Genomic DNA, 27,386 nt, shown 5'->3' with positions numbered 1-27,386 from the left:
TACCATCAGACAAGACCCTCACACATTATGACCCTTTTTGTATGTAACTATACAGAAAGAGGCAGCCCTGTAGTACAAGTGATTTCTACCTGATAGTCTGAATTTGGGGGGCTTGGGGGAGAGGACAAGTGTTGCAAATAGAACTGTATTTCCACATGCCTAGCAAAACACTCCAAATACTTTCCAAGAATACATTATTATGCTTTGCAATTGGTAGGTGAAATCCCTCCCATTTGGGGGACATCAAGGACTCAACTACATTATCTAGCTGTGTTCCATCTCTACTACTGGATCCCTGAAATTACAGGGCTTTAGGCTGTGTCTTTTGTCCCTTCATATGGTTTTCTCTTCCCTGCAGACTGCAATAAGGTCACTGACCAGTGCCTGTCCTTCTTCAAACGCTGTGGAAATATCTGTCATATTGACCTGAGGTACTGCAAGCAAGTCACCAAGGAAGGCTGTGAGCAGTTCATAGCCGAAATGTCTGTGAGTGTTCAGTTTGGGCAAGTGGAAGAGAAACTCCTGCAGAAACTAAGTTAGTTCCAGGACAAGGATGTAAATAATGGAGGGTTGGGGGACACAGCCAGGGAGGGGAGAAGACTGCAAAAAACAAGTGGGCTTCTATTTCCCTTTGGAATTTGGAACAAGAGACCACGGGACACAGTTCTGTTTCTCGAGTCTTGCCAAGGGAGAAGCCGTTCAACTACCCATTTGGGGATGAGTGAGCCAGAAGTTTTCCTTTGCTCCTTCTGCATCGTAACTGCACTGCTTTCTGGACCATTCTAAGGCGGCCTTTAGAAGACATTCCAGTTGGAAAAGAAGATGAGCTTTGGAGAAATCCTCTTAGAAGCCTGAGCTTAGTGTTTTTGTTGGTAGTTTGTTTGGGGCAACCTGTTCCTTGCAATGCCAAGGCTTCCAGTGTCAACATAGAGTGGACCACACACACCATCTGCAGCCGTCTTGACACATTTTGTTTAGTTGGTTTTGTTACATCTTACATTATGCAGAACTATTTTTGTATAAATTGTTTAAAAATTATTTATGCAAGATTTGAATGCATACCAGTGTTTTTATTATTTAGATTGCCAACTTTCCTTCAGGTAGGAAGAACTTAACCTGTACTTCATCAACATAAAGAGCCCATCTACAGATGTACCCAGGTGTGACAGGGGGCTACGATCTTCCACTTAAAAGCATGTTTAACTGGATGTTGAGAGCCTACTTTGTATGTCAAGAAGTTACACGAGCATGTTGTGGATAAGTGTATAGTCCAGGTAAAACACTTCGCCAAGTTTCAATAGAGAGTTTACCTTTTCCTTAAACTTTTACAATTCAGATTTCAGCCTTTACACTCAGGAGGGTTTGGCTCCAAGCATGAGCTCTTATATCCTATCTACACAGATCTAATTTATACCATGAATCGAGTAGAATAAATGTGCCCCATAGCCTTCCTTTCAAGTGTTCAGTTCTCACTGACGTTGGTAACCAGGTTATTTTCTAGTTGTCGAGTTCTGCATCCATAAGTGCCACTGTTGTATGGTGGTGTTTCCTAGACTTTCCCTGATGCAGTTTTACCTTTGTTGGATTTGTATAAACAATTGTACAAAAAAAAAAATCCACTCTTGGTGTTTGAGGGTTTCTGTTTCTCTGAGAGGGCTAGAAATCGAATTGGAATGGCCGAGATGAATGAATGGACTCTTGACCTGGACGGACTGTGTAATTTCTCTGTCATCTGAGAAATGCAGCAGCCCTGAGACACAGCGTTTTTTTTTTTTTTTTTTTTTTTTCCTCCTACAGAGAGATTTGTTTCTGACCAATAAAGGTAATGGGAAAAACTATGCTACAATGATGGCCACTTGTGGATATTAGGAATAGTGACTGACCTGTCAAAACGTCTCCTGCTACGCCTGTACAGAAGTAATTTCCATGCATGGTCACTGTCTGTCTTAGGGTTCTACTGCGATGACAAAATACTGTGACCAGGCAACTTGTAAGAGAAAGGTTAATTGAGCTTATGGTCAGAGGGTTAGAATTTATAGTGATGGAGTCGAGGCGTAGCGGAGAGAGGTAGGTAGCTATAATAGCAGCTGAGAGCTCCTATCATCTTGATCAATCCACAACTGGGAGGCACACTGGGAATGGTGAGTCTTTTTCTTTTTTTTTTTTCTTTTTTTTTTTTTTTTGGTTTTTCGAGACAAGGTTTCTGTGTGTAACAGTCCTAGCTGTCCTCGAACTCCCTTTGTAGATCACGCTGGCCTTGAATTCACTGAGATCCATCTACCCCTGCCTTCCAAGTGATGGGATTAAAGACCTGTATCACCACCGCCTGGCAGGAATGGTGATTCACCACCTCCAATAAGAGCACACCTCCTAATCCTTCCCAAATAGTTCCACCAACTAGAGACTAGGGCTACCACAGCTACTTAACATTACTCTTTCCTTGAAGTTTCCCAGATGTAGAGGGCAGGGAGACAACTCAAAGAGGTTGCATTCTGTGCAGTGGCCTTGGGCCTGGGGGCTAGAAGACTAAGATGTTAGAATTTGGGGTCACAGAACATTTTTAGACAGTTCTGACTTGATGTCCATGTATAGAAATAACTCTAAAGATGTGTAAAATAAAGATCTTGGCCCGGCAAGAAAAGCCCTTCCTGTTAACACTCCAGTTTTGAAAGACCTCATCTAAAGCATTTGCCTCTTGTTTAATCCAAAAACCTTTTGACTCAAATTCTAGCAACAATGGCTTCTTGTGTTCAACTCTGGGGAGTAACATAACAGAATTAAGACTTGTTAACACTGTTGTTTACTTGTAAAAAGGCAATTTGACTTTACTGGCCTGAAGGTTCATTAATATAGACGTAAAGGCCATTTCTGTGGTAGTTTGAGTTCTCTGAACCTCCATATAAAACAGCTACACCCTGATGTTAGAAAAGCCATCTTTGGCTAGGCGGTGGTGGCACATGCCTTTCATCTGAGCACTTGGGAGGCAGAGGCAGGTGGATCTCTGAGTCCGAGACCAGCCTGTTCTATAGAGCAAGTTTCAGGACAGCCAAGGCTACACAGAGAAACCAAAAAAAAAGGGCGGGGGAAGCCGTCTCCTGAGAACCGCTTTCAGGGTGATTCCCCTGATACACAATCTCTGCTAAAAATCTGGCTTCACACCACTATATGCACATAGCTCCAGACTAGCACACAGGTCACTGTCAACATTGCCCAGGGAGTACTGAACCACCAAGAAGATTGTATCCCAAAGCAAACAATCTCTGTAGATTTGTGTTGTTACGTTTATTTATCTATGTGATGGAAGTCAGGGGAAGTTGATTCTCTCCACCATGTGGGAAGTAGGTCTTAATTCTGGTCATGAGGATCATGGAGCCATCTCAACAGCCATCTATAGTTTTTAACAAGCTTCAAATGAAGCCAGTGTAAATCACATGCTACAAACGGGTGCTCCAAGACCATACCCCACAGCTGGTAAAGTAGTAGAAAGACCATAACCTTGTGAATATACTTGCTATGGTCAATCTGAACTTGTAGAGCAGAAAGTGAGGCACCAGTCCATCAAGGGAACCTGATATTTGCAGAAGATACCATGGTGCCTCAAATTACGTTCTTTTCTACTGTGAAGACAATAAGGAGATTTCATTCTATTCTGCTGTGAACCTTTAGAACTTTATCCATTTGACATATGTTATGGGCATGGCATGCCAGTTAAAATATGCAGCTTTCAGAAGAAATGTTTACCCTTTGTCAAAAAAAGTAAGCAGTCATCCCTGGTATTACCGTGTGTGGACTGGCCCCAAAACTGCCCCACAGACGGCAAAATCCATACATGCTTAAGTCACGTGCATAGTGTAGTATTTGTGAATACCTGCATACATAATCCTGTATGTTGCACATCATACCCAGATGACTTACAATACCTCATACAATGTAAAGTAAGGTGAATTGACAATTGTTCTCAACCAAAAGCAAACCCTGACTCAAGCTGGCCCTAGAACCCTTCTATGTAAGCTATTGATCTCAAATTCTCATTTACTATATGTATTCCAAGGGCTGAAAAAGAAAACCTTTAGCATTAAGAGTTAGATTTGAAATCTGTTGTCTGTCCCCTCCCCCATCCCAGTGCTGTGACATAACATGGGGTTTACTAATAACAGTATGCTCTCTAGCCATGAGCTACACCCTCAGTACTATATATATATATATATATATATATATATATATATATATATATAGAGAGAGAGAGAGAGAGAGAGAGAGAGAGAGACACAATACACACACTTCGTACCTGAGATTTTAAACAAAGCTATTAACCTCTCAGAGACTGGGTTCTCTATCTATTTTAGACTGATGGTAAGGACTGAGAAAACCGTAAAGCACCTAACAATACCTTGTCACAGTAAACACAACTATGGTAAGTGAGCAGCAAAGATGGTCTCTGAAGGCGTTCGCATCTCTTCTGAAGAGAAGTGCTAGAGCAGGGCGTTGGTGCCTGTTTATGCTATATGCAAATAAGTTTGAAACTTAGGGAGACAGTATAAACTACAGCAGCCTTTTAATCTAATTTTATTCCTAAAGTTAAAATTACTAGCAGGGAGCACTAAAAATACACCTTCACTATACAAAACAGTGTAAATTGATTACATATTAATAAAGAATTTAGCACACACAATCTTCTAAGAAGCTAGATGCAGCCCTTGCTATTAAAAGCTGTATCTGAACAAAAATGGACATATTTATCTGAGGCCCTGGCAGTTGACTATAGAACGTCAATTGTCTCCCAATTATGTTTAAATGCAGAGATAGCAACAATGTGGAAACTTACATTCATTAAATATTAGCACTGAAAATATACATGACTAATAAAGTGAACATTCAGAGCAGCCACTGCTCAGGGTAGTCCACACTAGCCCACTTGTGAACAGCAAGTTCACTTGGAAGAGAACAAAAGTTTCAAACACAGGATAAAGGGGAAATAAGAGACAGGGTGAGTGGCCTCTAGAGAGCAAGAGCAAATACCCACACTGAATAGTCTGACTTCAGCAACTAGTGCTCAGGGGAGACAAGTGATGAAACCCAGCAGAAGCTGGGAAAGCCGTGGTGTCCGCAGGCAGACAGGCCTATGGCACAGCCCAGGTTTCTTCAACTTAGGATGAACTTTCTGTCCCCAGTCGGTAAGGAAAATAATTTTTAAAAATAGCTTCTGCCTTGGAACAGTAAGTTTCCAGTCCCTTTTACGCACTCAAATGTGTGGGATAGAGTCAGAGGAGTGTCCCATGTGGGGGGCCTCAATTTCATGACTTGAAAACATGCACAGCTCGTACCACATACTGCCGGCAGATGGGACACTCACTCATGCGCTTGCCACATTTGGTGCAGGTGACCATGTGCCCACACTCCAGCAGGACACAGTCAATGACAGCATCCATGCAGATCCGGCACAGGCTGTCATCCTCTTCATCCTGAAGTTGCGTCCGTTCACCGTCTGAAAGGAAATTGAGAGCTGGGGCTCTGGACGTGGCCACTGGCCTTGTTCCCCTGCCCACAGCCAAGCAGCCACCTTCTGAGCAACCACCCAGTGCTATATGTACACCAAGTCCCTACACTTCTGCTGCTAGATGGGATGCCTATCTCAGGGTTCAGGAAGAAATACATGGCTTAGGACCAGCTAAAAAGTGTTGTATAGAAAGTAGAAATGTTGGCTACTTATTTCTGTTTTGTGTTACAACAGAAGGAGTTTGAGGAGAAAGAAACCAGGGCTGGGGTGTGGCTCCACTGGCAGAGTACCCACCCAGCTTGTATGAAGTCTTGGTTTGATCCCCAGCACTGCATAAACCAGGCACAACACTACATGCCTGTAATCCTAGCACTTAGAAAGGCAGAGGCAAGAGGATCAGAAGTTCAAGGTCATCTTTAGAGAGTGAATTTGAGGCCAGTGTGGGCTATAGGAGACCTTGTCTCAAGGGAAAAAGCCATCACCCCACATTCCTCATATGGGCCACTCAGTAGTCAGGCCACAAGTGGAAGTTTAGCTGGTTGTTCCAGCTGTGTGGCCATGAAGATGGAACAGTCTCCTTTCAGTAAGAGGGACTTTATTCCACAAATAATAACAAAAACTAGATTCTACAAGTGATTGTCTAGCTTACCTGGCAACAGTTGTCTCAAAGCCCATGTCACATAATAGACTATTAAGCAGCTCTGTAAACTGGCTTATAACAGACTCGGTGACTGAAAAGGTATATTACTTTTCTCAAAGACTGATTTATTTCATTTTAGGTATTATGGGTGTTTTGCCTACATTTGTCTGTATACCACTTAAATGCCTGGTTCCAACTGGGCGGTGGTGGCGCACGCCTTTAATCCCAGCACTTAGGAGGCAGAGGCAGGCTGATCTCTGTGAGAGGCTAGCCTGGGCTACAAAGTGAGTTCCGGAAAAGGCTCCAAAGCTATGCAGAGAAACCCTGTCTCAAAAAACAAAAAAAACAAACAAACAAACAAAGTGCCTAGTTCCATGGAAACCAGAACTGGGTCTCCTAATGTGGAATAACAGAGTTGGAGCCTCCATGTGGGTACTGAGAATTGTCCTGGGTACTCTAGAAGAGCAATCAGCAGTTTTAACTGCTGAGCCATCTCTCCAGCTCCAAACCTTTTTATTTTTAATGGTTTCTATTTTAATATTTTTTTTTATTTTATGTGTATTGGTGGTTTTGCCTGCATGTGTCTGTATGAGAGGGTGTCAGAACCCCTGCAGTTACAGACAGTTGTGAGCTGCGATGTGGTTGCTGGGAATTGAACCCAGGACTTCAGGAGAAGCAGCCAGTGCTCCCAACCACTGAGCCATTTCTGCAGCCCCAATGATTGCTATCTTTGAGACCGGGTCTGACAGCTAGCTACCCTCCTGGCTTACATTCCTGAGTACTGCGATCACAGATATGCACTGCCATGCTAGCTAAATTTGACCTAATTGTAACAAAAACAATCCAATTTTGAAAGCTCAAGAAAGGAGACTTGGGAAGAAAAAAGGAAAAGGAAGCCTACATGACTTTTGGTTCTCTTCATTCTCTTTGTACAACCGGTTGACTTTCTCTACCAGCTCCCATTTTTCACAACAGCCAGAATAGTTGACGAAGTTGCGGGCCAGGATTTCCTTCAGCTGGCGCACACTCATCCCTTCTACCTCCTCAAGGCTCGACAGGTCAGACAGCGAGGCTCTCGCTTTCTTCTTAGAGAGCCCTGGGTTCTGAAATGAGAGCATCTGTTACCTCTGTATCCACAAGTCCAGATGCCTCTCTGGTGTTGGTCCCCATGGCCCTGGATGCTCTCCCCAAACTTCTCAGCTCCCTGAAGTGTTTTCATAGTGCTCCACAGCTGAACTAGAAACCATCCTGTGCTCACCTGGAGGAAGCCCAGCATCTTCCCTTTTGGCCACATGCATTTATCAGGGAAGCCATTTTAAATGAGTTTCACCTGCTCCTCCAAGTTTTCTTCTTCTTCTTCTTCTTGCTCATCATCATCGTCTTCATCTTCATCATCATCATCTTCTTCATCATCTTCATCTGTGTTTGCTGAAGCTATTTCACTTTGTACCTATGTACATGACAAATCCAACTGATTACTAATCATCAGGCTTTTCTAATTGCCAAGTTTTCCTTCTCTCTAGAGAAAAACTATCCATGATCTTCCTCAAAATTACCTTAGGGCCAGGTTGGTGGAGCAAGCAGAGCACTCCTTTAATCCCAGCACTTCGGGAGACAGAGGCAGGGGATCTCTGTGAGTAATAAGTCAACCTGGTCTAGAAAGCAACTCCCAGGGCAGCCACCTAGGCAAGGCTACACATTGAGACCCTGTCTCAAAAGGGAAAAAAAAAAAAAAAAAAAAAAAAAAAAAGACTGGGTCTGGAGGGATGGCTCAGCAGGTAAGAGCACTTACTACTCTGGCAGAAGACCTGGGTTCAGTTCCCAGCACCTACATGAAAGATCACAGCCATCTTTACCTCCAGTCTAGGACATAGAACATCCTCTTCTGAACTCCACGGACACTAGGGCTTACATGTGGTGTACAGACATTCATGGAAGCAAAACACCCATCTACACAAAATAAAATTGTAATAAAAAATAAACAAAACTAAACACAAAGCCTAGCATACATCATGTCTTCTTTGGACATTGAATGTTGGTTAGCTCTCTCAAGAAGTTGGGCCTTACATGAACTCACCTTCCATAAAGTTCCCTCAAAATACAAATTCCTCCCTATGTGTGAATTTGTAAAACACGTCTGAGTATTAACTGCCTAAGGAAGGTCCTAAAACAAAGCCACTAAGAATGGAGGGTGGCCCTGCACCATCAGGACCTGAAAATAGCCAATTTAACTAGAGATGTCATTAGCCTTGACAACCTGATTTGAACCCACATTGTGGAAAGAACCTGATTTGAACCCACATTGTGGAAAGAATACCTACAAGTTGTCCTCTGACATCCATTTGCCTACCAGGGCATGAGCAAATTCAAATAGGCACACACACAATAAATGAATAAATACTTAAAAAAAAAAATTCTTAATAAGCCAGGTAGTGGTGGTACACACCTTGAATCCCAGCACTTGGAAAGGCAGAGGCAGGTGGATCTGAGTTCAATGCCAGCCTGGTCTACAAAGTTCCAGAACAGCCAGGGCTGCACAGAAAAACACTGTCTCAAAAAAAAAAAAAAAAAAAAAACACCAAAAAAATCCTTACTAATCAACAGTTTCCTTTAGGAAAACAAAAATTTCTTCCATTTTGGATTATATACTGTCTTTTACATCTTTCAAATATTTTCTTTTGGGGCTGGAGAGATGTCTCAGTGGTTAAGAGCACTGGCTGCTCTTCCAGAGGACCTGGGTTCAATTCCCAGCACCCACATGGCAGTTCATAACTGTCTGTAACTCCAGTTCCAGGAGATCCAACACCCTCACACAGACATGTATACAGACAAAACACCAATTAAAAAATTAAACACCATATTTTCTTTTTTTGAGACAAGGTCTAGCCTGGGCTACTATTAACTCATTTCCTTCCTGCCTCCATCTTCCAATGCTGGAACTGTAGGTGTACACCACCACTCTTAATGAGATCTTTTGACATGGAATAGTCGAGGTTGGTTTCAGTATCACGTATTTCATCCTATAGGCACCACACTGCAGCACTGTGCCACCTACAGCTCCCCCAAATGGTGTCATAGAGTCCAAAAGTGGTACAAGTCAGATTTATCTGTTGATATAATCATGCAAGTTCTCATTTGAGAAAATCATAAAACTCTGGTCTTGGTCTTATCTAAGTTATGAATATTTGGAGAGCAGCTAAATCAATCTTCCTACCTCTGTCCCTTAAGTGCCAGGATGTAAGTATACACTACCATGCCCAGTCATGACTCTAAGATTTATTTGTATGTGAGGGGTTGTCTGAACGTATGTACATGTATTTTTATATTATGTATGTGAGTGGCTATCTACATGTATGTACTACATGCATGCAGTGTCTGAGGAGTACAGAAGAGAACATCAGATCCCCCAAAAACTGGAGTTACAATAGTTGTGAGGAGCAATGTGGGTACAGGGAAGCAAATTAAGGTCCTCTGCAAGAGCACTAAGAGCTCCTAATCACTGAGCTCTCTCTCCAGCCCCTACACCTCTCCATCTTTTTGTTTGTTGTGTGAGACAAAGTCTCACTATGTAGCCCTGGCTGTTCTAGAACTCACTATGTAGACGAGGATGGCCTACAACTCACAGAGATCGGCCTGCTTCTGCATCCCAAGTGCTGGGATCAAAAGTGCACCCCCCCCCCAAAAAAAAAGTGTGTGCCACTGTACCCAGCACACATCTTTTAATAATATCTTCCCTCAATAGGGGGGAAAAAACAGGAAAAAAATTCAAAACAGCTATATATATATTCCCCCAGACAAGCTTTGTCTATGTAGTTTTGGAGCCTGTCCTGGAACTCGCTCTGTAGACCAGGCTGGCCTCGAACTCACAGAGATCCGCCTGGCTCTGCCTCCCGAGTGCTGGGATTAAAGGCGTGAGCTACCACCGCCGGCAACAGCTCAATATTTTATGTCTAAGTTTTTTGTTGTTGTTGTTATTTTGGTTTTTGAGACAGAGTTTCTCTGTGTAGACCAGGCTGGCCTTGAACTCACATAGGTTTATGTTGTGGAATATTACTTTAACTAGGCAAAGATGTGTTATATTTGTCTACACTGTATTTGTTTAACAATGTAAAGATGTGTTGCTCTGCCTGCCTAAGGCACCTGATTGGCCTAATAAAAAGCTGAATAGCCAATAGCTAGGCAGTAGAAGAATACATGGGGCTGGCAGGCAGACAGAGTAAGTAGGAGGAGGAATCTAGACTTGAGAAGAGAATGAGGGAGATGCCTGGAGCCAGCCAGCCAGCCACAGAGAAGGACATACAGAATGAAAGAAAGGTAAAAAGCCCTGAGGCAAACATAGGTGAAATTATAAGAGTTAAGTTATAAGAGATGGTGGGAAAAGCACAAGATAAGGCCGAGCATTCCTAACTCATAAGTCTCCATGTCATGATTTGGGGCTGGAGATCTGAAAAAGCCTGCTACAGAGACCCACCTGCCTCTGCCTCCCAAGTGCTGGGATTAAAGGCAGGCATCACCTCGGCCCATTATGTCTTAGGGGTTTTGTGTTGCTTTTAACGTGGGAGCCTTGCTAATTCCCCAGGCCGGCCTCAGACTCCTGAGTTCATGAAATCTTGCTGTGCCTGCCTCCCTAGTAGCTGGACTACAGCACCACACCCAGTTTAATTAGCATTTCAGAGTCATTCATACACAACAAACTATGAGTTGTAAGCCCTGCATGTTATCACCTATGATGCTCAAGAACCCTACTGAGACTTTATTTATAGTTTATGTATGAGTGCTCTGCATGTATACCTGAAGGCCAGAAGAGGGCATCATATCCTATACAGATGGTTGTGAACGACCATGTGGGTGCTGGGAATTGAATTTAAGACCACTGGAAGAGCAGCCAGTGCTCTTAACCACTGAGTCATCTCTCCAGCCCCTGAGATAGTATTCTAATTATAATAAAGAAATGCCATTTATTTTTATTATTTAAATTAAGTAATTCTGTAATAGGAGATATAGCTCAATTGTTAAGAGTGCTTGCTTAGGCTAGGCAGTGGTGGCACAGGCCTTGAATCCCAGCACTCGGGAGGCAAAGTCAGGCGGATCTGTGAGTCCGAGACCAGCCTGGTCTACAGAGCAAGTTCTAGGACAGCCAGGGTTACGCAGAGAAATCCTGTCTTGAAAAACTAAAAAGAGTGCTTGCTTAGTATATACAAACTCCTGGGTTCAATCTCTAGTACCACCTAAAACCGGGCTATAATGATGCACACTTTTGACCCCAAGACTCAAGAGGTGACGCTGGGAAGGCCAGAAGTTCAAAGTCAGGCCTGGGGATAAAGTTCAGAGATTAAAATGCTTGGGGAACACACCAGGCTCTTGGGGTTATCAATCACACCATCCTACCTGAGCCAGAACTTCTGACCGGAAGGTCCCATCTCTGTCCAGGAGCTCTCCCTGGAAGGAGGACACAGTAGCAGGGGGGGCTGTATAATTTGAAAAAAAGGATTGTGTAAAAAAACTAGAAGTCTCGGACCGTGAGGAATTCAGGCTACTTGAGTCCAGGTCATCCCCGGAACCTAGTCCACGGTGGCACAGTACTAAATCTACCAAGTCCGCCTTCTCCCGACAAGTGTCGGTTGGGATGTTTCGGAGGAGGAGATACTGCCGCAGGTCCTTCACTTTGAGCCGCATCAGCTGAGGGCGCTGGAAGGCCGTCTCCTGGAGCAGGTGGCACGTGGAACATCTGCGGAGGTTTCCTTGTGGGACTGAGCAGAAGGAGCAGAAGTCTTTCCTGCAGTCACAGCAGACGTGCTGCGGACAGAGCAGACACGACACTCACATAAGCACTGTGAGAACACCCTCTTCTGTACGACAACTGAAACTGGGGCTCCTGTGCGGTCCCCACAGCAGCAGCCTATTTTCACAAACCCCATCGCCGCCAGGGCAGCTTCCATTCACGAAACTTCAAACACAGCACTTGGAGGAAAATATACACTCTTGTGTTAGTGAATTAAAACATTTCCACCCCTTGACACAAACGTGTAATTAGCAGAACCGAGCTGACTTGAACCACGGGAAGAGAAAGCACAACCACAAAGCTCTCTCTCGGGTCCTTTCCTATGTGGATAATTTCCTCAGCAAAGAGGAAGAAAAAAGCTTAATACAATAAGAAAGGAAACTGACCTCTCCAACTTAACCCAAGGACACAGAAGACCCCACTAGTGCAGAAATCTGTAGCCAATGTGGCCCCAATTACAATCTAAGCCATCTCAGAAGAGAACCTTGAGAGGACACTCAAATGTGTCCACTTCTGCTCAGTGCATGGCCCCCACAAGCTAACACTTCCGTCCGTGTACTTCAAGGTTTTTTTTTTTTTGGTTTTTTTTTTGTTTTTTCGAGACAGGGTTTCTCTGTGTAGCTTTGCGCCTTTCCTGGATCTCGCTCTGTAGACCAGGCTGGCCTCGAACACACAGAGATCCACCTGCCTCTCCCTCCCGAGTGCTGGGATTAAAGGCGTGCGCCACCACCGCCCGGCGTACTTCAAGGTATTATATTGATCAGACTGCACAATGACCTGTAAAAGTTTTAGCCTAGGTGCTTTCCGTAAAATCTCCACAAACAGAGGTTACTCACCGCCCCTTACATCCCCACAGGTTCTCTCACTGGAGCTCAAACTGGCCTAGAACACTCTATGTAGCCTAGGCTGGCCTTGAAGTTGCATCAATGACCCTATCTTAGCCTCTCCAGTTCTGAGAGTACAGGTATGAGCCAATCACACCCAATTTCCTTATTTAAAAGGTAAGAATACTGGGGCCAGAGATGACTCAGTGGTTAAAAGCATTGGCTGCTGCTCTTCTAGAAGATCCAAATTTAGTTCTCAGCACCCATGTCTGAGAACTCACAAAAGCCTACAGCTCCAGTTCCAGGGTATCTCATGCTCTCTGGCCTCCTCAGGCACACTTGCAGTATCCATTCACAAAGTCACACACACATAACCATTTAAAAAAAACAAACAAACAAAAAAGGTGATCAGAGAACTGGAACACGGCTCAGGTTAAGAGTTCTTCCTGCTCTTCCAAAGGAACTGTGTTTGGTTCCCAGCACCCATGCTGGGCAGCTTACAACTGCCCGTAACTCCAGATCCAGGGGATTCAACACCCTCTTCTGGCCTCTGAGTGCTCCTGCATACACACGAGGGCCATATATGCAAACACACTTGTTTTTAAAAAATAAAGTCAGGGACTGGAGAGATGGCTCAGTGGTTCAGAGCACTGTCTGCTCTTCCAGAGGACCCAGGTTCAATTCCCAGCACCCACATGGCAGCTCACGACTGTCTGTGACTCCAGTTCCAGAGGATCCAACACCCTCACATAGACATACACAAAGGCTAAAAAACCAATGCATATAAAATAAAAATAATTTTAAAAAAATAAAAGAAAAGAGAATATGATCAGGACTTTTCCTCATATTGGGTTGCCTCGTCCAGCCTTGATGAGGGTACGAGCCTAGTCTTAACTGTAACTAGTTATGCTGTGTTTGGTTGATAGCCCCTGGGAGTCCTGCTCTTTTCAGAAGGGAAAGGGAGGAGTGGATCTGGGGGCAAGGGGAAGTGAGGGGAGGGACGGGGAGAAGAGGAGGGAGGGGAAACTGGTCCGAATGTAATATATGAGAGAAGGACAGATAGACAGACAGACAGACAAAGAGTGTGATGTCCCATGCTGTAATCTCAGTACTTGGCTGAGGCAGAAGGATAGCTGGGAGTTTGAAGTCAACCTAGGATACATTTAAAAAATAATGGAAGAACTGGAAAACAAAAAATAAATAAATAAATAAATAAAGCCAGGTGGCGGTGGTGCACGCCTTTAATCCCAGCAGAAGGGGAGGCAGAGCCAGGCAAATCTCTGTGAGTTCGAGGCCAGCCTGGTCTACAGAGCGAGATCCAGGACAGGCACCAAAACAAGACAGAGAAACCCTGTCTCGAAAAACTAAAAAAAAACTAAAAAAAAAAAAAAAAAAAAAAAAAAAAAAAAAAAAGGAAGAACATGGTCAAGTATGGGCTAGGGAGTGGTACAAAGGGCACTTGCTAGCATATATAATAAAACCTTAGTCGTCATTACCAGCTCTGCAAGAAAAAAAAGTTAGGAACAAAGTTTTTAAACCATGGTACCTTGCTATAATAAATGGCTGCTGAACAAAACTGCAGAGCAATTCAATCTCTTTATTAAAAGATATTAAAAAAGAGTATTGTCAGGAATGAGGGCTCAGAAGTACAGATCACACAGCGAAGGACAAGCAGCAAAGACTAACCAGACACTGTGACAGAACTGGAATCTTACTGCACAGACTTCCAAATGGGACTTTTGAATACTTTCAAATGGATTACCTCGTCAACAGAACCTACAGCCAAGAATTATGATCCACGTCTCTTTTCCCCCACGGGTTATTCGTATGCAATAGTTTCAAACTCACCTTCTTTCTGAAGACTGAAAAGGAAAGTCCACACGCTTTACAAACAATATTGGGCCCTGCGGTAGCTGCTGGTGCGTAGGTGGGGAAGTCAGAGCTGGGTGTGAATCTGAACGGGCCGCTGCTTCCCGGAAATCCTGCCTGCTGACCTCGGACGGCTCCGGTCCCCATGACTTCATTCAGCAGGCCGCAGCACGAAGCCCACATGGAAGTCGCCCCCGCCTGAAAGACACACAAGTGCACAGGGTAAGGCCGAGCGGAGGGGCCGGAGAGACGGTGCAGAGGTTGAGGGCACTGGCTGCTCTTCCAGAGGACCCAGGTTTGAGTCCCAGTTCCCACGTGCTGGCTCACAACTTTCTGTAATTCCAGTCCAGAGGATCTGATGATCTAGCCTTGTAGGGCACCAGGCACACACGTGGTACACACACACACACACACACACACACACACACACACGTGTGTGTGTGTGTGTGTGTGTGTGTGTGTGTGTGTAATATATATTATATAATATATATGTGTGTGTGTAGTATATATATTATATATAATATATGTTATATATGTATTATATATATGTGCAAGCATAATATCCAAACACATAAATAAAATTTAAAAATAAAATAAACCAGGAGTGGTGGTACATGCCTTTAATTACAGACCTCAGAAGGCAGAGGCAGGCAGATCTCTGAGTTAACAGGCAGGCCTGGTCTGCAAAGTGAGTTCCAGGACAGCCAAAGCTATGTAGAAAGACCCTGTCTCAAAAGCAAATAAATAAATAAATAAAATAAAGACAAGGGGAATGTGGCTGCTACTTTTCAGAGGTAAGTTTGCCTTAAGTAACCTTGAGATCAAAGGAAGTGTCTCTAATCTACCATCACCAACACAGTGCTAAATAAACTTCAAATACTTACCTAAAGGTAAATATTCCAAATTTCTCAAAAATCGGAAGTGCTTCTATTTCCAAACATCCATAATAAAGGACATTCAAGTTACCAAAACTGCAAGTCATTTAGAAAGACAATTTTCCGGCATTTCCAAACAAAAGATGCATGACAAAGAAAAAAAAGAAAAGAAAAAACTGAAGCTGAGCAGTGGGGCGAACGCCTTTATCACAGCACTCTGGAAGAAGAGGCAGGCGGTCTACAGAGCCATCTCCAGGACAGCCAGGCTGCAAAGAGAAACAGCCTGGGGTGGGAATCAAGTGTCTAGAAACCCAGGCCTCAAATATGCAATCCTCCTTCCTCAGGTTTCCAAAAGCTGACTACAAATCTGTATGCCACCACACTGACTCTATGTCAGTCAAGTATGTCGTGTCTCGGTAATGCTGGAGACATGCTGTTAGTAGCTCCAGCTATTATTGAACAGAGCACTGACTGCTCTTCCAGAGGTCCTGAGTTCAATTCCCAGCACCCACATGGAGGCTCACAACCATCTCTAATGAGATCTGGCGCCCTCTTCTGGTGTGCGGGTATACATGCAGACAGAACACTATACATAATAAAATCTTTTAAACAAAACAGCACAGGGGCAAGAGGGCTTACTCAGCATGCATGAGGTCCTGGGTTCCATCCTAAGCATGACTAAAAACAACCAAATGCCAAATAAAGCCCTCTAGGGCTGTTTGTTTGGTTGGTTTTGTTGGTTTTTTTTTTATAAGGTCCCTTGATATAGCCCTGGTTGTCCTGGAACTTGCTATGGATACCAGGTCTTAAACTCCCAGAAATCAGCTGAGTGCTGGGATTAAGTGTGCACCACCATACACACCAGCAGCTCTCTAGATTTTAAAATACCTCATGCATTTATTTTCCTCCTCTATTTCCCACATTCTTTATAAAGAATATATTCATCTGACATTAAGGAAAGCACTCTTTTTTTTTTTTTTTTTTTTGCATGTTTTTTTTTTTTTTTTTTTTTTTTTTAAGATTTATTTATTATAGAGCCGGGCGGTGGTGGCGCACGCCTTTAATCCCAGCACTCGGGAGGCAGAGCCAGGCGGATCTCTGTGAGTTCGAGGCCAGCCTGGACTACCAAGTGAGTTCCAGGAAAGGCGCAAAGCTACACAGAGAAACCCTGTCTCGAAAAACCAAAAAAAAAAAAAAAAAAAAAAAAAAGATTTATTTATTATATATGTATGCCTGCAGGCCAGAAAAGGGCACCAGATCTCATTACAGATGGTTGTGAGCCACCATGTGGGTGCTGGGAATTGAACTCAGGACCTCTGGAAGAGCAGCCAGTGCTCTTAACCTCTGAGCCATCTCTCCAGCCCCCAAGGAAAGCACTCTTAAAACAGAGCTACTCTACTTTTTCAGGACAAAAGCACTAAGAATCATTTCCAATAGCCAAAACACTTGACCTCACGAAGAATAAAGGACATTTGCCTCTCCACCGAATAATTTTCTTTTGGGGTGTTTTTGTTTATTTCTTGACTCTTTATTCTCAGTCAGAACATGGTTATCACTATACCACCTATAACAATTTGTCTTTGTTTTATTTTTAGTTTTGTGTTGCTGGGAATGGACCCCTGCTTGGCAATCACTGTCCCAGAGAGCTACAACTACAGCTCCTCTGTTTCCCATTTTATTAGTCTCAGAATGGGATAAGCAAGCCTGTTAGAAATAGATACAAATTTTCAAATGTGGGGCCAAAGCCATTTTCCCATGCTTAAAGAATAAAAAGTACAGTGTTTGGGACCAGTAGAGGTTTTTTTCTCTTTTTTCTTTTTTTGGTTTTTGAAGACAGGGTATCTCTGTGTAGCCCTGGCTGTCCTGGAACTCACTCTGCAGACCAGACGGGGCTTGAACTCAAGAGATCCACCTGCCCATGCCCCCCAATTGCTGAGAATAAAGTCATGTGCCACCACCACCTGGCTTCCATGTCCTACTTAAACATGTTCTAGAACCTAAGCAATGTGACAAATAGTGGAAGTCAAAGTACCTGAGGTGTTAGCTAAAATGTCACCAGACAACACCACATGTGATTCCATTTATTTTATCTGTCAAGTATTATTTGCTCAACTAGCTTAAAAAGAAAAAAAAAAAAAAAACTTAAAAAAGGCAACTTGGAGTGCCAATAATGATGATGCTGTTCTCACTATCCAGAAGTCGTTCAGGTGAAGAGAAAAAAAGACAGCGGTAAACAAGGTCCAACTGCCTAAGTACCTTCATCACTAATTTAAGGAGTATATGGCTTCTCTCTGTAATTCAAGATAGTGCTGCCTTCAAAAGCCAAGTAAAATAATGAAGAGCTCCTATCTCAGACTCTAGAGCCATGGTTTGCTTATACACAAAAGCATGAGATACCAAACTAACAGTGATTATTCCTTCAAGAAAGAAAAAAAAAAAAGATTTGGTGGGGAGTGGTGGTGCATGCCTTTGATCCCAGCACTCGGGAGTTCGGGCCACCCTGGTCTACAGATCGAGTTCCGGGACAGTCAGTGCTATACAGAGAAACCATCTCAAAAAACCAAAAAGGAAAAAAGAATTGCTGTGGGATGGTCTGTATGTCAAGTATGTTGCTGATTGGTCAGTAAATAAATCACTGATTGGCCATTGGCTAGGCAGGAAGTATAGGCGGGACAAGGAGAAGAATTCTGGGAAGTGGAAGGCTGAGAGGGAGACTGCCTGGAGCCGCCGCCAGGAGAAGGAAGATGTAAGGTACCAGTAAGCCATGAGCCATGTGGCAAAGTAAAGATTAATAGAAATGGGCTAAATATAAGAGTAAGAGCTAGACAGTGACAGGCCTGAGCTAATGGCCAAGCAGTTTAAATAATGTAAGAGTTTGTATGTTTATTTTATAAGTGGGCTCTGGGACTGGCGGGACTTGGTGGCGGGAGCTGGAGAGAAATTCTCCAGCTACAAAAAATTATTAGCAGTCTTCCAAAGAAAGCTACATGCGCTCTCACTCTCCTTCTCTCGGAGACAGGGTTTCTCCATGTAGTCCTTGCTACCCTGGAACTCTCTATGAAGACCAAGACAACTTGAACTCACAGAGATTTCCCTGTCTCTGCCTCCTGAGTGCTGGGATTGAAGATGCATGCTACCATGTAGGGCCCAAAGAAAGCTCTATTAATTTATTTATTTATTTTGGGGTTTTTTGTTTTTGAGACAAGATCTTATTATGTAACCCTGGCTTGCCTGGAACTAGCTACACAGAGCAAGCTGGCCTCCAATTCATAGAAATCCTGAGCGCTGGGATTAAAGGTGTATACAACCATATACCCAGCAAAGTTCTTTTAAATCTTCTATCTTAAAAAAAAAAAAAAAAGAAAAGAAAGAAAGAAAGAAGGGAAGGAAGGAAGGAAAGAAAAGAAAAGAAAAAAATGTTATGGTGGAAAGCTATCAAGAAAGACACCCAAGCCAGGCGGTGGTGGCGCATGCCTTTAATCCCAGCACTCGGGAGGCAGAGCCAGGCGGATCTCTGTGAGTTCGAGGTCAGCCTGGTGTACAGAGCAAGATCCAGGACAGGCACCAAAACTACACAGAGAAACCTTGTCTCAAATAAAAAAAAAAAAAAAAAAAAAAAAGAGAGAGAGAAAAGAAAAAGACACCCAGTGTCAACCTCTGGCTTCTAAATACGTACACACATGTGTAAAAATACACCAAAAAATTAATTTAAAAAAAAACTATATAGTTCTAGCAGAAGAAACAGAGGACCTATTGGAGAAAATATGTATAATTCCTAGGTAGATACCTTTATTACAGGATAACAACATAGTCCCAGCCGGGCAGTGGTGGCGCACGCCTTTAATCCTAGCACTGAGGAGGCAGAGGCAGGCAGAACTCTGAGAGTTTGAGGCCAGCCTGGTCTACAGAGCGAGCTCCAAAGCTACACAGAGGAACCCTGTCTCAAAAAAATAAAATAAAATAAAATAAAATAAAAAAAACAACATAGTCCCATCCCCTCATGTTTCTATGGAAGAGCAGGAATTTCCTTTGCATCCTCCAGAAAGAAAATAATCAAAAGAACACTGAGAGCTGAGGAGATCGCTCAGTTGGTAAACCGCCTGTCTACGAGCACAGCACAAGAAGCTACATTCTACCCCAAGAACACCCCCAACACACAAGCCCACGTGAGGCCATGAGGACACAAGCCTGTAAGCTCAGCACTGGGAGGTGGAGGCAGGAGGATTGGGAGTTCAAAGTCACCCTCAGCTAGAGTAACAGAAAGTAGATTGGGCTACAGGGAGGCTCTGTCCGAAAATATTAAGTAAATAACTGGACTATGTAGTGAACAAGCTGGGCATATGGTGAATCTATAATCCCCGTACTAGGAAGGACACAACAGATCCTTGGGGCTTGCTGGCCAACGAGCCGAGTCTTGGCCATTTCCAGTCACGAAGTGTCTTAGTCACTGTTGTATTGCTGTGAAGAGCCACCATGACAAGACAGCTCTTATGGAATACAGCATTTAACTAGGGCTGACTTACAGTTCAGAGGTTAGTCCACTATCGTCAAGGCGGGAAGCGTGGTGGCAGGCAGGCAGGTGCTGGAGCAGTAGCTCAGAGCTGCATCCTGATCCACAGGCAGAGAGAGACTCTGAACTTGGCACAGCTTTCGAAACCCTGAAGCCCACCCCCAGTGACACACTTCCTCCAACAAAGCCACACCTTCTACCCTTTCAAATAGTGCCATTCCCAGGTGACTAAGCACCCAAACACATGAGCCTACGGGGTTATTCTCATCCAAAGCACCACACAGGAGGAACAACCCCCAAAGTTCCCTCTAGCCTATCCACATGCACACCCTCACATAAACACAGACGGAGAACAGAAACTTTTAACTTTAAATATTTCATTATAAAACCAAAAAAGTCCCATAGCTTCCCAGTCAAAACTATGCTGCTGTAACCCTACTTAGCCCAATGCAGATCTATAGTACTATATCCAGCCACAAACCATAGCAGAAGGAAAGAAAACAGGGAAAATCTAGGTTGTAGCCTCATTAGGATCTGAGACCTTCAGTCAAACACACCCAATGAGGAAACAGCTCTGGCACTAAGAGAACACTCCTGGCAGCACAGGGAGGGTAAGCCCACACTGCTCCTTTCTCTGAGAACAGCATCTGCTCTCTTCCAACCTACGTGACAGCTCCGGGTTCAGACAGGGCTGTATCCACTCACTAGCTGTGTCTGCGCTCTCCTTCATTCCCACCCAGAGTATAGGAGAGACATAATTTCCACTTCTCTATTGAGCCCTGTGTTTTCTGACACCCCAGAGCTGAAGTGATTTCTTTAGTACTCTGACCTCCCCTGTTCTGGGGAGCAGGTGGTTTAGTTCCCACCCTCTGTGGCTGCTCTGTCACTTGCTAAATAATTGCCTCAACCCTGTGAAATTGACCCAGACTGTGGTTCTCTGCACGTTAGACTCACCACAAAGCCTAAAAATTAGTCATGCCTGAGCTTAATTCCTGGGACCCACATGGTGGAAGGAGAAAACCAATTCCCCCAAGGTATCCTCCAAATGCCACACAAGCGCTGTGGGATACACATGCACAAATAAACAAACACATGTTTGTTTGTTTGTTTTGGTTTTTTGAGACAGGGTTTCTCTGTGTAGCCTTGGCTTTCCTGGAACTCGCTCTGTAGACCAGGCTAGCCTTGAACTCACAGAGATCCGCCTGGCTCTGCCATCTGAGTGCTGGGATTAAAGGCTTGTGCCACCACCGCCTGGCAAACAAATGTCATTTTAAAGGTTTTTTTAATACAGGGGCCTTCTGATTTTGCTACTCTAGAGTACAGTTTGGGCAACAAAATTTTTTCTTTAACTCCCAAATGATTCTGATAGAGCCAATGTTTACAAGGTCAAGTCATTCTGGGCCTGAGTGAAGATTCCTTGTTCCTGCTCAAACAATTTTGGCTAGAAAGCAACCCTCAAGATTCCTGAGCAGGAGCCTGGGTAACATCTCAGCCATGTGCTCACCCAAGACTTGTCTCCATTTGCTCGTTGTTGGGGGTGTGCCTCTACTGTTCTACTTCCCTTTACAGCTCCCCAATACTTTCAGAAAGGGTTAAGTAGCTAGATTAGAAATGCTTAGCTGAGGTTCTGTCAATCGTAGCTGACTCTCAAATTAGTTCCCTTTACGGAAATGTAGGGACTTCCTTCATCTTACTTATTCTTTGCTCCCAACTTCTTTTGTTTTCTTTCATTTTTATTTTTCAAGACGGAGTCTTTCTGTGTAGTCCTGGCTGTTCTGGAGACCAGTCTGGCCTTGAACTCAGATTCTCCTGCCACTACCTCCTGAATGCTGAGATAAAAGTTGTATGCCACCATCCCGGAGCTACTTTTATTTTCTACCACACTTCTCTGTTTTCTTGTGTGAAATCTTCAACACCAGAAAAACCGTGACTGATTCTGTCAAAAACAGACACTGTTAAAAATTATTTTTAGGTAGCTGGGTGCACACGCCTTCAATCCCAGCATTCCAGAGGCAGAGGCAGGCGGATCTCTGTGCCCTCCTAGCCACCAACATGCACAATAATAATAAAGTTTTTTTAAAAATGCCTTAAGCCAGGCATGGTGGCATGCACCTTTAATTACAGCATTTAGAAGACAGGTAAGTGGATCTGAGTTCAAAACCAGCATGGTCTACATAGGAAGTTCCGGGCTAACCAAGGCTACATGGTGAAGCACTATCTCAAAACAAAACAAAAAACCCCAACACCTACTTTTGTCCTTCACCTTCAATTAGAAGAATCTCAAGAGGGCTGGAAAGATGGCTCAGTAAGTAAGAGTCTGAATATTCTAGACGAACACAGTGAGTTCCAAGACAGCCAGTGCTACATAGTGAAGCCCAGTTTCTCAATACATAAATATATTTTATGTGTGTGTGAGTTACAGACGGTTGTTAAGGTATTCTGAATGTTTTAAGAACGGACCCAGACCTCTTCCAGTGCCAGTTTTCAAATGACTTCAATGTACACCTGTCTTGTGTGTGTATACATGATGTGAAACACACTTAGAATCCCTGTAGGAGGAAAAAGCTTCAAAATACTCAGTTACTACAGATTGTGGCTCCTATCCTGGACTGAATTAGAATGTGATCTCTTTTAATGATTCCATTAGATGTAATATTAACCAGTCAGACTAGAGAATGGGTTTCTTTTTTTTTTTTTTTTTTTTAATTTTTTTTTTTTTTTTTAATTTACTTATATGTATACAGTGTTCTGTTTGCCTGTATCCCTGAAGGCCAGAAGAGGGAGCCAGATCTCATTACAGATGGTTGTGAGCCACCATATGGTTGCTGGGAATTGAACTCAGGACCTCTGGAAGAACAGCCAGTGTTCTTAACCTCTGAGCCATCTCTCCAGCCCCCGAGAATGGGTTTCTATGAAGATTAAATGAGAGGGGTGGGGAAGAGATAATAGAAGAGGATGGAGTTGTTGATGGGGATGAAAACTCAATGATTTAAGTCATTTGTTTCAATTAAACAAACAGCAGAGATTACGGCATTTCCTAAGAGTCTACTGTGTTGCCAAAAGGAATATAGTAATATTGTCCTAGCTCGGTGGTGGTGTTGGTGATGGCGCACGCCTTTGATCCCAGCACTCAGGAGGCAGATCTCTGTGATCTCTGTGAGTTCCAGGCCAGCCTGGTCTACAGAGTGAGTTCCAGGAAAGCCAAGGCTACACAGAGAGACCCTGTCTTGAAAAATCAAATAATAATAATAATAATAATAATAATAATAATAATAAATAATAATATTCTCCAGTAAAGGATAAACCTAGCACTTTTATATGCAAAATATTAATTTTTATCAAGTACTCAAAGAAGCTACAAAAGAACCAGACAGATTCTCCTCTTCTTTTCTTTATATTTTTAGGGTTTGAGACAGGGCCCTGGCTGTCCTGGAACTCACTCTGTAGACCATGCTGGCCTCAAACTCACAAGAGATCTGCCTGCCATGACGCCTGGCTTTTGATTCTCTTCTTGAACCAGTGAAAGTTTCCTCAAAGAAACCATCTACTTCAGAGACTACAGGTTCTTGTTGTAAATTCTGGACAAATTTCAATTTGCTAAAATGCCAATGTCCTTGTGTTGAAAGAATGTTTCAAATCTTAGCAATAGTGATATAAATGAATGCTTTATGGTTTAAATTTCAGTTAAACTTTCTTACAGAACGGAGAGAAAAAGACAATTAATATGCAAACTTTAGAATTATTTCTTACTGAAACTGCAGCTTCAAAACAAATTACATGAGGCTCACTGTTTGTTTGGTTGCTGTTGTTTCTTTTTTGAGACAAGGTTACTTTGTGTAACAGCCCTGGCTGTCCTAGAACTCATTCTGTAGAACAGGCTAGCCTCAAACTCACAGAGATCCACCTGCCTCTGTCTCCAGAGTTAAACCGGATTAAAGGCGTGAACCACCATCTGGCGAAACTAATACTCTTACAACAATATGTGCTCCATACCACATACGTTGCCTTTCTCATATTTAAGTTGTTTCTTTTCCTTTTTTATTTTTTGAGACAGGGTCTCACACAGACAAGACTGGCTTTGAATTTGCTATGCAGGGGAGGATGGCCTTGAACTAATCCTCCTGCTTCCACCTACCAAGAGCTGGGATTATATGTGTGAGCCACTATACACAAATGATTTTTGTCTTTTTAAAAATGGAATACTTGGCCAGGCATTGTGGCGCACACCTTGAATCCCAGCACTCGGGAGGCAGACACAGGCAGATCTCTGTGAGTTCGAGGCCAGCCTGGTCTACAGAGTGAGTTCTAGGAAAGCTAGGGCTGTTACACAGAGAAACTCTGTTTCAAAACAGGGAGGGAAAAAAAAGGAGGGGGGAATACTTGGTTCTTAGTACTATTCTCACCCTTTTTACCTTAGTATCTCAGTGAGACTGTCTCAAAAAAAAAAGAAAGAAAAGAAAAAGAAAGCAGTTACCTTCCACTTAAATGCAAAACCACTTGCTCTTGAACAATTTATTTAACAATTTGGGCACAGTACCCACATCCAATTCTCCTTCTAAATCTAATTTCCTTGATAAATAGGCTGTATTTAGATCCCACAGCAAAGATGATGATTTTTCAGGCAATAGAGCTACCTCCAGATAATATAATACAGTATTCTAGCTGAGTGGTGGTGGCACACACCTTTAATCGCAAAACTTGAGAGGCAGAGGCAGCTGGATCTCTGAGAGTTCAAAGCCAACCTGGTCTACAAAGAGAGCTCCAGGACAGCCAGGGCTACACAGAGAAACCATCTTAAAAAACCAAAAAAATATTCTAAGTTGCAGTGATATTTTATAACTACACTAGGAAGTAAAGAATAAATGCTCACAAGGGGTTGATGGCTCAGTGGTTAAAAGCACTGGCTGGACCAGGGTTTGATTCCCAGCACCCACATAGGGTCTCACCACTAGTTTTAACCCCAGTTCCAGGAGCTCTGACACCCTCTACTGGACTCCATGGTTATCAGGCATGCTCAGGGTGCACAGACCTCATGGTGCATTCATACCTATAAAACAAAATTTAAAAACATAACAAAACAAAAACCTTAAGGGCTAGAGAGATGGCTTAGCAGTTAAGAGAACTCATTGATTGCTCCTACAAAGATCGTAGGTTGGGTTCCTAGCACTTACAAGGTGTCTTACAACCATTGGTAACTCCAGTTCAGGGGATCTAATGCCACCTCTGACCTCTGTGAGCACCAGGCATGCAGATCGTGCACATAAATACACACAGACAAAACACTCATACACACAATCCTAAAAAACATTTTAAACAATTTTTTAAAAACTCTCACAATATCCTCACCCTTAAAGTTAGTGCCAATGTCATCCATTCTAGACCATTTGCAATCCAAGCACTCAGGAGATCACTCACCAGTTCAAGGACAGCCTACATACTCAGTTCCAGGCCAGTAAGAGACACTCAACAAGACCCTGTCTCAAAACAGAGAAGTTACCTATTCCAAAAATCTCTCTTGCTTCCGGCAGTAAGAAGGCTTGTTGTTTTGAAACAGAATCTCATATAGTACAAGCTGGCCTCACACTTACTATGAAGCCGAGACTAGACGGGAACTCCAAATTGTCCAGACTCCAGCCTCTACCTTCCAAATGCTGGGATTACAGGTATGCAACAATGAAGGGGATCACTATTTTTCTTTCTTCTGACAGCTATTTACACACACACACACACACACACACACACACACACACCCCTAATATTATTGTGGTCTGTAATGTGGCTACTTGGGATCTATCTGTCTGGGGTTTTTTGCTGCTGTTCTTTGTTTTTTGACAAAAGCACTTGCCTTGTAGCAAATGGTGGCCTCAATCCTCCTGCCTTAGCCTCCCAAACATTGATTACAGGCTTGTGCCGCCATGCCTACCTTGTCTCTTTTATTTTAACCGGCAAACTCTTTCCTAAAGAGGGGGACTATATTCTGAATTACTTTTACTCCCTCTTGACTAATACAAAGAGGAAACTGGGCAAACACTCGCTGACTTCCTCTAGCCACTTGACACTCTTCAATCGTCCACAGTAAATCTTTAGACACTCTGTGAAGGTCGAGTTAATGGAGCAGCCCAAAGCCAACAACACACTTCTTCAATGAGATGAATACAACAACCGTCTCATGTCGGGAGAGGTATCATCATCACCTTCTGACTCACGCCACTTGGCTTGATTTTTGGCAAATGGATCAATACCTAAATTGATTGTTGTACACAGACTCTTTAGAACTCTCTGTGATGAAGTTGAGAAGAAAACACAACCATCTCCCCAAAGTAGGCCAGAATCACGCACACACCCCCTCCCCCCCTTTTTTTTTGAAACTTCTATCAGTGATAACTCCCACGCTCTCACTCCCACCCGGGTGAAAGGCTGCCAAATTACTTGCTGCGTACCTAGTGGCGATGCAAACACATCCAGCACTCTAGGTCACGGCCACAGCGTTTAAACCCCACGGAAGAACTCCTGGGTGGGTGGGTGGGTGGGGGACCCCAACCCTTGGCTTTTCTACCCGGGTTCCCCTGGCCCCGGCCTCATCAATCCCCGCACCGCTCTGATTTCTGTCTCGGGATGCCCCCCGACATCTGGGTTAGTTCAAGGACTCGAGGAGGCAGAGGGCACGGCCGTGGGCAGAAGCACCGAGGCTGGAGGAGAGCTCTTAAGAGGTCTGAAAAGCTCGGGACCCCGAGAAACGGCGCAGGGCCTGGGACACAGGGCCCAGCGGGCTGCGACCTCGGGGGGGGGGGGGGGGGGGGGAACCAACTCGCCTCCTCCTCGGCCAGGCCGCCGGGGGGCGCTGTGGGAGCTCGGGCGGGTCCGCTTAGCCCGGCCTCTCCGGCTGGAACCGGTCGGGGCGCCCCCCACGGTGGTGGTCTCTCGGGAACCCGCCGGGCAACCGCGGAGACGGAGCCCAAGGGGGCGCTCCGGGCGCACGGGAGAGGCGAGGAGGGCCTCCCGGCTCCCCCAGCCCCTCACCTTCATGGCCGCGACCGCCTCGGCTCGGTCGGCTCGACCCGGGAACTCAGCACCATAGCAGCCTGCTCGCACAACGGACCTCCTTCCTTCTCCGGCGGCGGAGGCTGCGCCTCCCGAGGCCGACTGAGCGTCCCGACGTCGGGGGCGTGGCCACGCTCGGCTCACGCCCCGGGAAGACGCCGAGCGGCGGGCCGAGCCCACCAATCCGAAGCAGGGCTTCGGGGGGCCGGTCACCAGAGCCAATGATATTGCAGGGAAGGGGCGGGGCCTCGGGCGCAGCCCCGAGAGTCGAGAGGGGCTAGGGCTGGGCGGGGCCCGACGAAGCGGCTCTCCTAGGAGAAGCCGCTGGGGCGGAATTGACTCCCCACG

The 27,386-nt window shown here is 44.3% G+C and overlaps 2 protein-coding genes across 4 annotated transcripts in view; one reads left to right on the top strand and one right to left on the bottom strand.

Moving 5' to 3' along the window:
* Positions 1-1,051, top strand: part of Kdm2b (lysine demethylase 2B) — a 124,896-nt gene extending 123,845 nt beyond the window's left edge. For all 3 annotated transcript variants that reach the window (XM_059249131.1, XM_059249129.1, XM_059249130.1), the window contains one exon: positions 359-1,051. In XM_059249131.1, the coding sequence (XP_059105114.1) occupies positions 359-540 (182 nt within the window). In that variant the 3' untranslated portion in view covers positions 541-1,051. The remainder of the gene's footprint in view (positions 1-358) is intronic.
* Rnf34 (ring finger protein 34) lies at positions 1,050-27,386 on the bottom strand. Its single transcript, XM_059249132.1, has 6 exons — positions 27,018-27,386; positions 14,592-14,810; positions 11,526-11,933; positions 7,468-7,587; positions 7,039-7,240; positions 1,050-5,485 (listed from the first exon to the last, which is right to left on the bottom strand). Exons 1-6 carry the CDS (start codon positions 27,021-27,023, stop codon positions 5,295-5,297), a joined length of 1,146 nt encoding a protein of 381 aa, XP_059105115.1. The 5' UTR covers positions 27,024-27,386; the 3' UTR covers positions 1,050-5,294.

The sequence above is a fragment of the Peromyscus eremicus genome, chromosome 23 (genome assembly GCF_949786415.1).
Source record: "Peromyscus eremicus chromosome 23, PerEre_H2_v1, whole genome shotgun sequence".
Classification (NCBI taxonomy): Eukaryota; Metazoa; Chordata; class Mammalia; order Rodentia; family Cricetidae; genus Peromyscus; species Peromyscus eremicus.
The sequence above is the reverse complement of the archived record's forward strand: the minus strand, read 5'-3'. Positions and strand labels throughout refer to the sequence as shown.

Bases quoted from the DNA above. Each gene is read 5' to 3' on its own strand.
- Rnf34 (XM_059249132.1), bottom strand. The intron at 11,934-14,591 runs GTGAGTTTGAAA...CTCTGTCCGCAG, and splicing joins TTTCAGTCTTCAGAAAGAAG to CACGTCTGCTGTGACTGCAG. The intron at 7,588-11,525 runs GTAGGATGGTGT...TCATGTACATAG, and splicing joins GGTCAGAAGTTCTGGCTCAG to GTACAAAGTGAAATAGCTTC.